Below are 11,302 nucleotides of genomic sequence, written 5' to 3'. Positions count from 1 at the left end.
AAAAAAAAAAAAAAAAAAAAAAGTAGCTAACAGCCAAATCAGAAAGGGGTAGGAAGGGCTCCCCAAGAGTTGCCCAAAGATCTTGGGGCAAAGGAGAGACAGTCCGGTTCTGCTAAGATGCTGTTCTCTGAACAATGTGTCCCTCTCCTGCCTAGAAGGCCCTGCCTGTAAAACCCACAAGAACAGGGACTGATCTAGCCAACTGAGGGCCAGGTCCATGTCTGTTGCCAAGGACAGAATTCACAGGGCGTGGCGTGCAGGCTGATCTCTAACAGTGAAGGACCAAGACAAGGCCACCCTCTCTGAGCCAGAAAGGGGTCCTTTCCTCAACACCTTGGCCAGTACCCAACCACAGTGGTCTGAACATCTGCCAGCAAGGCTCCAGGACAAGGGAGCCTTCCTCATCCTCAGTTGTGAGAAGGTACAAAGGAGAGAGAACCCCTGGGGAATGAGCCACAAAGAAAACATGGACACTCACCTAGCCAGTCCAGGTTGCCACTCAAAAAGAGACCTGTCCAATCTCTAGACAAAATTTGACCATGGTTGCTTGGAACAAGTAGGTGCCAACAAGCAAGGCATTTGGACCCCTCCGTGGGGCGCCAGCATGAGTGTGACCAGAAGCCTGTTTGAACCCCTTAGTAGCTACTCCTAGCCCAGCTAGCTCAGCAGGGAAAGCGTGCAGAGCACCACCCACCCTGTCCCGAGGCTGAAGCTCAGCAGCTTCTCTGAGGAGGCAGAGAGAGTGGTGCCAATACAAACAGGCTGTGGTGTCTGCCTTCCTGTGGTGGCTTCAGCCCCTGCAGGGCCCCAGTGCCTGCCCCAGACCCCCACCCTGGGCAGGAACACCACAAATTCCTGGTCCAGTAGGCTGACACCTCCCACCAAGAAGCAGGCAACCGAGGGGCTGAGCACAGAGCCTCACCAGGAGCTCTGAAGACACACCTCTAGCCGGCCTCCACTTCAAGGACAGAGCTGGGGATGGGGGTGCAGGGCCCTCTGTGTGAAGCCAGCAAAAGGGCCCCTGTTTCTTCCTAGACTCTCTGGCCACCCCAAATAGTGTCTTCCCCCCACTTCCTGCCCGGCACCCAGGTATTTCTCTGTCAGAGCTTCTGTGGCAGTAGAATAGAAGGGACCTAATTGAGACTCTGAATCCTGTGAATAAAGCACACCTGCCCCACCATGTTGGGGACCTCCCCCAAGCACTGAGTCCCAAGCGTCCCGGCCTCAATAACCCAAAGGGTTCTTGGGCTAGTCACTTCAGTTTCAGCCACAGGGTCTCCAAGAGCTATTTGGACAACATGCACCAAACACATTTAGTGTGTTCATGCAGATATGGCCTGAGAATGAGGTGTAGGAGTGTGTATGTTCACACTCCATACCCTCAGGGCGATATAAACTCTCCTACATGAGCAAGCCAGAGGGCACAAGGCTAGAGTTCCTGGGGAGAAGTCACTTTCGACCACTTCCCCCAGCTCAAGGCCAGCCTTCAGTGGAAGAATTAAAATCCTTCCCGCGAATGCTTCTGGTCCCAGCAGAGCTTTACAAATGGGGAAACTAAGGCTGTGATCTAAGGCCAAGGGGTAGAGCCAGCTGAAGGCCAGCCCAGGGCTCCAGACCACAGTACAGCACCCTCTTTTGGCTGGCTGTTTTCAGGGCAACACCCAGGGTGGGAGGGGCTGGGCAGCTAACACTTCAATCATGGGTTTCCTTGTCCCCTGCCCTGAAGTGACCCCCTACTCTGGCAGGAACTGTGGCAAATGGGTTAGAAACTGCATATGAGCACATCTCCCTCAATGCGCCTTCCACCCTGTACAGTAGATTGAGCATCCATTCTGGCAAAGCCATTTGCCAGGCAGACACTAGTCAGCTTGCAGTGGGGGAACAGGAGCAGAGCTGAGATGTAAGTATCCTACATCTCTCTCCCGCCACAGTCCCAATGGGAAGCCTGCAACAGTTAAGAAACGGTAGAGGTAGGGGCAGAAGCTGAGCCTGGGATCCCGGCCAGGGCTCTGGAGAGAACTGACCCACAGCGTATTCCCTCCACCCCCACCCCACCCCCATCCCACACAGCACTCCGGGATTAGCAAAGTCTGGGTGAACAGCCTGGAGTCCTCTACCCTGGGCCATTTCTGGGAATCCAGGGAGCTGGAGCAGGAACTAGGGGGGAGAGGATGCCACCACCCACGATAGCCACTGGAAACTAGTGGGCTTTCTTCGAACGGGCGCTAGCGTGCGTACACACACACACACACACACACACACTCGGGAATTCCAGGAATGTCAACTTGGCACAGGCTTCACTCCCCAATTCTCCCTAAGTAAACAAGTCTTCCAGGGGACAGAACTGAGAGCCTCTCCTACAAGAAGCCTTCGGCCTCCACTCCACCCCCTAGGGCAGACCCTACAGACCATCTCCTATCCCACTCCCCTGCCACCCTCACCTCTGGCCACCAGCAGTCTTCAGTCCAGATCTTGAGCCTGATCCCAGGCCACAGTGACTCACAGGCCCCACTGCCCCCTCTGGCCAGGGCAGGATGTTGGGGGGAGGGGACAGGACCGGGAAGTCGCCTAGCTCGTGGCTCTGCACGTGGCTCCATGGGGGATGGCAAAAGCTGCCAGGGAAGCTGTCCAGGGTGACATCGGGGGCACAACCACCAAGTTGGCCAGTGGCTCCGACCAGCCACACTCAAGACCCAGGAGACCCTTCTCCACCTTCCCTCCATCGTTTGTTTCCCAGAGGCACCTGGAAAATGTCTAGGACCCCCCAGAGGCGTCACTGTAACCAGATCCCAAACTTCCCAAGCTCTGCTGAACCTCTCCAGCTTCTCACTGCGAGCTGCCTCGTTTTCCTAAGGGTAGCTCCCCGCACAGCAAGAAGGCGCTGCGGCCAAGGTGATACACTCCCCAGAAACCAGTCCCTTGCCCTTGCCCATTCCCTTAAGTCACGTCCAGGTGAGGCAGACCTGTGAACCTAGCAGTCCCGCAGGCAATCTCCACGTCTGAGCCAAATATCCCCGGAAAAAGAGGTTAGAGGGTCTGCTCTTAGGGTGCCTCCTCCATGACGCCTTCCCGGACCACCGCCCTGCTCCTCTCCCCAGGAAAAGACTCTTGTAGCCCTTTCTCAGAGGAGAGGACTACTGAGCGCGGGAGGCCGCCGTCGGGGCTCGGGACGCCGTACCGCCGACGGTTCTGCAGCGGCTGAAGAGAAAGACGCCCCAAACTCCAAGGCCCGGACTCTGGCTGGGCACCTCGGGTAAGGGCTCCAGACCGAGACCCCTTGGAGTCCGGGCCAGGAGGCGGGAAGACCGCCTTGGCCGTGCGCAGTCGACAGCCCGCTCTCCGGCGGCGCCACCACCACTTGTTAACCACCTCTTGGCTCGAGTCGGCTTGCGATCGGGCCGGCGGGACCCCAGTCCGCTAGAACCGCCGTACCTGTGCGCGCCGACGCACGGCGGAGCAGCTGTCAGTCAAGGCAACACGAGAAACGCGAACCGCCGGCGCCGCGGACCTTTCGGCCTTGCTCGGACGCCGTAGCGCTGGGATCTACCACCACGGCCGGAGGGGGGCACCGGGATGCTGCCGCGGGCACGGAGGCTCTAGGAGCCCCGGGTGGGCGCGAGCAAGGAACACCGCCGCTTCAGGGTAATCGTGGGAGCGGAGGCGGGGCTGCGGCGGGGTTCGGGGAGATGCGGGGCGGGGCTCGGGATCTTACGGGGCGGAGCTTGGGCGTAATGAGCCCCGCGCTATGGGCGCGCCTGGGGCGGGCCTTGAAAAGCTACTGCGGGCAGCCGGCACGCCAGACGCCGCCATGATCATCCCGGTGCGCTGCTTCACCTGCGGGAAGATCGTCGGCAACAAATGGGAAGCCTACCTGGGTCTGCTGCAGGCCGAGTACACGGAGGGGTGAGACGGCGGGCTGCGGGGGACGGGACGGGACGGGAAGGCTGGGCTGGGGGCATGAAGCCGAGGGGCCGGGGTGAGGGTTCTGCGGCGGACCGGGAGTGACACTGAGGTATCCTGGGGCCGGGGATAGATAAGACTTCGTATGGAGAACTGGCAGGGCAGGGATTGTGGGGTCTAGTGAGAAGACTGGGTGTCCTCCAGCCCAGACCTGGGATGTGTTCCCAGAAGAGTAAGTCTTTAGTTTGTTTTCGAGGCAGGGTTTCGGTGGCTGACCTGGAATTCTCTAGGGGAAGCAGTCTGGTCTGGAACACTCCGAAATCCTGCCTGTCTCCTGAATGTTGGGATTAAAGGCGCGCAATATCACGCCCAGGCTCTCTGAAGCTTGGAAGGTGGTTTTCTTCAAGTTGTTGGCCTTTGGGAAACTTCTAAGCATCCTTCCCTTGGGTGACAGACACCTCAAGTCCCTTCCCTGTCGACCTACTCTCTACCCTCTATCTGCTTTCAGACCTACCCCTCGTGGGCCCTTTAAAATGCAGGACAGGCTCTGTGGGCATCATCTTGTGCTGTCCCTTTCCCTGTGCTCACTAGCATGACTGTCCCCCAAAATAGACCTCTGGCCACCATGTCAACACCAAGGGGTTCCCTTTCTCTGCACAAGCCATAAGTCAGTGGGGCTTAATGGACAGCTATAATGACTAGCTCTGGTGAGTAGCTGCTAGCCTTCTGGGACCCTCTTTTACCTAGGCGGGAACCTCAAGCTGACTAGGTCCCAGAGAAATTAAACCTAATGCAAGTACAAAGCGTCTGGGGTGGGGATGGGAGGGTAGCAACGACCAGTTCTTGGCATTTAGTCAGAGTCCACCTGTGGGGCCTGAAATTCTACTCCTTGATGAGGGGATATTGGTCTCCTAAGCTTTTTCAAATAAGTCTGGAAGCCCATAACCCTGGGTACGAGAGACAAAAACAGGGGGTTAGCGAGATAGCTCAACTGTTTTTGTTGTTTTTTCGAGACAGGGTTTTTTCTTTGTAGCCCTGGCAGTCCTGGAACTCACGATGTAGCCTAGGCTAGCCTCCCTGCCTCTGCCTCCCGAGTGCTGGGATTAAAGGTGTGTGCCACCACACCCAGCTAGATGGCTCTATTGTTAAGAGCACTGGTTGGTTGGTTTGTTTGTTTGTTTGTTAAGAGGACTCTCGTGGTGTGGTCTCAGGTGCTGGTTATGTAGATGTACCCTTGTAACCCCTGTCTACTTGAATACCCAGAAGCAGGCTGGCGGTGGTTCCAGGCCTGTGCAGACTAGAGAGATCCAGCCTCACTCTTGTCTTTACAGGGATGCCCTGGATGCTCTGGGCCTAAAGCGCTACTGCTGCCGCCGCATGCTCCTAGCACACGTGGACCTGATTGAGAAGCTGCTGAACTATGCACCCCTAGAGAAGTGACCGCTGGCGCCTGCCCTCCTCTGTCTTCTGCTGGCCAAGGACAATCTGTCATGCTATATTCAAACTGAGCTGTTGGGGATGTTGGTGTATTGCCTGGCTGTGGCCCTGTGGTGAAGTCCTGTCACCCCGGAAGGAACTATTTAGTAAAGATCTTTGCAGAACCACCTCGGTCTAACTTCCGAGATTGTCCATGTCCGTGTCTATGCTGTCTCTGAGGCTCCCTGGCCTGCCTCCAGTCTTTCCCCTAGGGCTGGTCTCCTTCCCCCTTCATCTGACTGGGAATCTCGTCCTGTGGAGGAGTACCCTGCCTTGACCAGTTTGATCAACAAGGTAGCCCTACAGTAGTCTTGTACCACATTGCTTTAGGGCCTCTCCTCTTCCTGTGTTCAGGGTGGGCATAATGGATGTGGCCACCACACCATCCACAGGGCTGGGCCTGGGGAAGATATTCCTTTGGAATGCTGAGAGCGCTTGCAGGCCCACCAAATGTCCCATCCTCGTGCTAGAGGTATTATGTATTTGGATGTTTGGTCTGCTTGTAAGTCTTTGTATCACTGTGTCCCCATAGAGGCCAGATCCCCTGAGAGTAAAGTTAGAGTGTATAAGCTGCAGTGAGAATTGAACCCGGATTGATTGATTGATTGATTTACCTTTCATTTTTCTTTTTTGTTTTTTCGAGACAGGGTTCTCTGTATAGCCCTGGAACTCACTTTGTAGACCAGGCTGGCCTCGAACTCAGAAATCTACCTGCCTCTGCCTCCCAAGTGCTGGGATTAAAGGCGTGCACCACCACGCCCGGCTTACCTTTCATTTTTCAAGACAGGGTTTGGCCTTGGCTATCCTGGAGCTCAACTTCTGCAGACCAGGCTGGCCTTGAACTAAAGAGATCAGTCTGCCTTCTGAGCGCTGAGTTTAAAGGATGGCTTGTGCCACCCAACCAAACCCAGATACTGTAGGAGTACGCCCAAGGCCACAGGCCTCACGAATTTCTTGGGTTCTAAAGCCTGTCAGCTGTGTGAGCCTATCTGCTGCCCATGCCTGAGGATCTTGTTTCCAGAATCTTCCCAGGCCTGACAGGCACCCCTGTCCTTTGACCCAATCCCCACAGCACCCAGTCCTAAGATACCTACTCTAGGCCAAATGAGGTCGTGTAGTACTCTAGCTCCTAGGCGTCTGCATCAAGTGCCCTGGGTTCTTTCTGACACATTGATCCCTCTGAGACTTTTGTTTTGGGTTTTGTTTTGAGACAGGGTCTCCCTATAACTTTGGCTGATCTGAAACTCACAACAGTCAGCATGCCTCGACCTCTTGGATTCTGGGATTAAAGGTGTATGTGGCACAGCATACCCCACCCCTGGTCTTTTGTTGTTTAAAGAAAGAGGCTTTGCCTTAGTCTAGCGTCCAGAGGACCCGTAGTGGCCTCCTGCAGCTGGCACAGAGACTCTGGGGAACAGAATCAGCTTAGGCACCTTCTCAGGACCGTGTCTCAGCTGCTCAGATGAGCCAAGCCAGAGAAGAAACCAGGATAGCCCTAACAGGCCCTAGCAAGGCCTAGACTCTTCCTTGAGCATGGACAAGTCCAGGCCACAGTGGGTTGGGGATGTTCCAGCTACCAGAGCTCACCCTAACTGTAATTGCCATTGGGCTTCTCCAGCCTTAACTCTTGAGTACTCCAGCTACCCCGGACCAGAAGGTCCTGTCAGCAAGCTGATTCGAGTGCTTATCCATTTATTGAGCACCTGTTACATAGCAGGAACATTTGTGGGCATCTGGGATACAGCAGTGAATGAAAACAACCATGCTCCACTCAGAGGTGTTCCAAAAGGAGACAGTGTACAGGAACATGGAGCGTTTACATGGTGTTATCAGTAGTGAGAAAAGGCCAGGCTGAGCTGTTAGGAGCAAGAGGCCTGTGTGGAGAGGACAGAGCATCAAGTGTGGGGTTGGAGTTCCCCTCCGCTTGCACGATTTGTCCAGGTCAAGCAGATCTGAGAGTCCTGGTAGCAGGCATGAAGGGTGCCTAGTCCAACCAGAAAGGCCCCTTCCTACTTGCTTTTACTCAACGTGTAGTGGTGTGCCCAGGTTCTCCCCAGACTTACTGCAGATCACAGCTACCCAAGGGGAAGCAGTCTGCATGAGAGGCACTTCTGTCAAATAATCTAAACCCTATTCTACTAGCCAGGCCTAGCCCAACACTGGCATACGGTATAGCCCCCCCTCTTCTTAATACAGGGGCAAGTACGCTGCCTCGAGCTTTGGGACTTTGGTGTGCAATGAAAGGCACTTGAAGCTACCCCTGAGGTGACGTGCTGGGGGTCATAGCGATGGCATGAGGGCAGCTACCTCTGGCAGTCAGCAGTCTAAGTCAGTGGTATTCAGTAGTGGGGCTGGGATACAGTGCAAGGCTGGCCACCCTGCCAGGCATCACAATCAGTAGTGTTCCAACTTGAGGCTTCTGTACAAGCAGCAGGTGAAGATCATGCCGAAGACCTGCACGGGGCCAGGCAGGCGTGAACAGGGCTGTGCGCCATGCGCCACCCTGGTGTTCCCACCCAGTTAACCTCCAAGTTTCCATACCTGCACACAGGCGATGCCAATGCCCACCGCCCCAATGACCCGCAGGTGCTCCTGAATGAAGGTCTCCAGCTTAGAGATACAGCCACCCTAGTGGGAGATAAGAGTGGTGAACCAGGCTGCCTGAAAACCAGTCCGGCCTAGCCCCACCCCTTGCTGAGAACCCACCTACCTCCACTCTATAGATGTTGGAGGCATGGTCCCGCCTACCACAGCCAGGTACCATAGTCTTACAGCAGCTGTCAGGAACCACACGCTTGTCTGCCTCACCAGAGCGGATCCACTCGCTGTCTCCCCAGTCTTGAGAGTTGTTGCTGCCACAACAGTGGAACTACAAGGGGCACATGGCTGAGCCTCAGCGCTTGCCAGCACACAGCACCATGCCCAGAGGGCGGGCAGTTACAGGAGGCACCCACCTCTTGCTGCAGCTTGTCGACAGCACTGGTCACACCCTCGTGGCCTGACTGGTGGTATCTCTTGACCATGGTGTCCTTCAGATTCTCCTTGAGCTCTGTGTTCAGCTGTGGGTAGGATCAAACTCTAAGGCCTCCAAAGGCAAAGCTGGAGTCAGGACCTCCAATGGGACTGACAGGGCCATGTTTTAGGCATACCCCACGGCCTGTCCAGGCCCTTACCTGCTGATAATAGACATAGGCCAGGATGCCAGCAATGATCTCCAGGAGGAAGATGATGAGGAGCAGGATGAAGTACTAGAGAGCAGGGACCCAGTAAGTGGGGGGTTGCTAGTGCCAGAGTACCACAATGCCAAGCCCCCAACCCAGGAGGCCAAGCAAGAGGAATTCAGTTAGGAGCTACACTCTAGGGCGGCCTAGCTCCTTGATACTTCTGAAGCTAGTGTCTGCCCCACAGGGACAGCCTGCAGTAATATACTCAACCAGTTAAGCCCCCAGAACCAGTACCAGAGGGCCCCCGAGAAATCTACGCAAGGCACCCCCAGCCCCACCATGTGCCACCATGCCCTGCTGACCAAGCGTAACAGGTTCCGTCGCTCCTTGAAAGTGGCACAGCAGCCCAGGACTCCGGTCACCATGACAACCACACCAGCCACCACTAAGATGTAGGCCGTGGCTAGGTAGGTGCTTGAGGCCAGCAGACTAATGTAGTCACTCTTGAGGGCCAGTGTCCAAATGCCCACTGCCATGACAGCCAGGCCAGCCAGCTGCAGAAAGTATAGACTGGTCACCACATCTGGCCTGGGTCTGTAAGCTGGGACTGAACCCCCAAGCCAGGCCTCCAACATGGGGAATAGGGATGCAGGGAGAAACTAGCTCTTCTCACCCAGAAGCAGCAGTTGTAGGTGAAGAGCAGGTACTTGAGGCAGACTGTGCCACATGTTGCCTTCTTCTCATTGAATTCACCCATCCTGGGCCTGGAGGAATTGGGAGGAGGTGAGATGGCCTGAAGCACCAGGCCTCCAACGAGGGAGAAAGCTCTATACCAATGGAGACAGGAGACCCAGCAGTCCCCAGATGCTTGCAGTTTGGAGCTCAGCCAGCTATCTGCCCTCAGAGGAGCATGCTCAGGAACCTTCTGAGTCACTTCCTGGACTAACCCCTCACAGCCAGACACATGCTGGGTTATCATGGAGGACCCCCCAACATCTGCTGACTCACTCCTGCTGACAACAGGGGGAAAGCTCCAGCAGACCTTCAGGGTACATTCCTGTGGATTGCCACCCCCAAGCATTCCCTGAGCCCCACAATCAGGCTGCTAGGTACTTACCACTCATACCCATTCCCAGATATGGCAGCGAGCTCAGGCCGCCCTAAGGTACAGTTTGTGAGGACTCTGAGCCGACTACCAGCCAGGGCAGAGACAATAAGATGCTGGTAGGTGGAGCCTGCACAGCCAGCTTTCCTCCCGACTGTAGGGGGAGGCCCCCAGTTCCATAGCTGTGAACGTGCCACTCCTCCAGGAGTCCCCTAGGCACACCCTGCCCTAGACACAACTGTCTCACCGAGGGCAGTGTACAGACCTCGGCTGACGTAGGTCAGTCAGATTCCCAGACACACACCTAAGCAGAACTGTTAGCCTGGGGCCTTGAGGCTCTGCCCAGCCACCAGTTCTCACCTCTGGAAGTCAGGACCAGCAGGTACAGATCAAAAGTCACTATCTGCCCTTCACCTAGCAGTGGGATCTTGCCACGCCTCCTACGGAAGCTTAAGCACTGGTCAAAATGGTTCTCAGGGCCACCAGATCTTCAAGGAAGCATAACAGGCAAGCCTGCTGTTTTTTACTGGACGGAGGTAGGCCAAAGAACGTGGCTGGCCTGCCTGATCTAGGGAGGGACCAAATGCCTTCTCCAAATGCCCCACCTTCCAGTCCCATCCATCACAGTCCCTCCCCCACCAAACAGCAGCGACCACAAACTAAAGAAGGATGCATCGACTGTCCATTTCGGAAAGTGGGAGAGATTTCAGAGCTCCATTTGGAGATGGGACCCAAAAATGGATGCTGAAAGCGGGCAATGACATAAACAGAAGTCTGGCCACAATGCAAACCCAGGGGCCAGGCTCTAAAAGCCCAGAACCTACGGGGAGCTGGTTCTCTCGACACATCCAGCAACCGAAGCCAAGAGACAATCAGCAGACCAAATGTAAATTCTCTGAGAAAGTGCCGGTGTGAGAGCCGGGACCAGCCAGAAATAGCTCCTGCGGCCTGGACACGACCGCCCTACACTTAGCTCCTGGACCTGCCCTGGGCCTTCGGCACCCGCCCCACCGAACCGATTAAACACTGAAGTGGGCTGGGCGAGGAATCCCCGCGTCACAGAGATGAAGTCACCACCGCCCCTGCCGCCCTCCCCCGCCCGTGCCAGTGGGCGGACCTGCGGTCTCAGGGGAGGGAACTGGTGTCCAGGGACAATGAATAGGGTGATCAGACTTTTAAATTTCTGGGTTTCTGCACGAAAGAGACCGTCAGGCCTGCCCAAGAACCACAGAGGCTCTCTCCCTCCCTCCTCCCCCTTCGGCCTTCTAACTGCCCGGCCCCGGCGTCGATCTTCCGGAAAGGAGCCTACAGCCAGCCCTGTCCTACGGGCTCTGCCTCCTAGGCGTCCCCGGGGCCAGCTATGGAGACTAGGAACACCAGTGAGCGAGGAACTCAGGACACTGCTCCCCACACCCTCCGGCTTGGCTTCACGGAGCACTCACCAACCACGCTTTGAAATACCAGCCCCGGCAGCCACGGTAGGAGCAATCACTCGGAGTGCAGAGAATGCTCGGCCCGGGGCCTGCGAGGACACGCCCTGCGCGCGACCCCGCCCCGGGCGCAGCCCCGCCCACGGCCGGCCGGGGCAGGCAAGTCCTAACTGGTTTGGTGCTAAGGCGCGCCAGAGAGACCAGTGGGTCTGTAAAGTTAGCTTAAG

General features: G+C 56.2%; 3 protein-coding genes across 6 annotated transcripts in view; 1 reads left to right on the top strand and 2 right to left on the bottom strand.

Annotated features, from left to right (window-relative positions):
• The window catches only part of Tspan4 (tetraspanin 4), a 21,811-nt gene extending 18,116 nt beyond the window's left edge, over positions 1–3,695 (bottom strand). The window contains exon 1 of one of the 3 annotated variants that reach the window (XM_021190645.1): positions 3,433–3,695. The gene's annotated coding sequence lies outside the window, so the exon portion shown is untranslated. Of the gene's footprint in view, positions 1–2,441; positions 2,540–2,963; positions 3,108–3,432 lie in introns of those variants that run through there. The other 2 variants (XM_029535079.1, XM_021190654.1) reach the window with 2 other exon arrangements.
• A 78-nt stretch (positions 3,696–3,773) lies between these two features.
• On the top strand, positions 3,774–5,504 carry Polr2l (RNA polymerase II subunit L). Its single transcript, XM_029543664.1, has 2 exons — positions 3,774–3,903; positions 5,232–5,504. Exons 1-2 carry the CDS (start codon positions 3,809–3,811, stop codon positions 5,338–5,340), a joined length of 204 nt encoding a protein of 67 aa, XP_029399524.1. The 5' UTR covers positions 3,774–3,808; the 3' UTR covers positions 5,341–5,504.
• Positions 5,505–7,051: 1,547 nt separating this feature from the next.
• Cd151 (CD151 molecule (Raph blood group)) lies at positions 7,052–11,168 on the bottom strand. 2 transcript variants are annotated; one of them, XM_021198784.2, is made up of 8 exons: positions 11,088–11,168; positions 9,214–9,304; positions 8,903–9,094; positions 8,550–8,624; positions 8,331–8,435; positions 8,087–8,245; positions 7,918–8,004; positions 7,052–7,830 (listed from the first exon to the last, which is right to left on the bottom strand). In XM_021198784.2, exons 2-8 carry the CDS (start codon positions 9,295–9,297, stop codon positions 7,771–7,773), a joined length of 762 nt encoding a protein of 253 aa, XP_021054443.1. In that variant the 5' UTR covers positions 9,298–9,304; positions 11,088–11,168; the 3' UTR covers positions 7,052–7,770. The 2 variants fall into 2 exon arrangements, with proteins under 2 accessions (XP_021054443.1, XP_029397988.1); XM_029542128.1 differs by lacking the exon at positions 11,088–11,168 and adding an exon at positions 9,658–9,696.
• Between the last annotated feature and the right edge of the window lie 134 nt (positions 11,169–11,302).

Source organism: Mus pahari, chromosome 1 (genome assembly GCF_900095145.1).
Source record: "Mus pahari chromosome 1, PAHARI_EIJ_v1.1, whole genome shotgun sequence".
NCBI classification, from domain to species: domain Eukaryota; kingdom Metazoa; phylum Chordata; class Mammalia; order Rodentia; family Muridae; genus Mus; species Mus pahari.
This window is presented reverse-complemented; position numbering and strand designations above follow the sequence as displayed.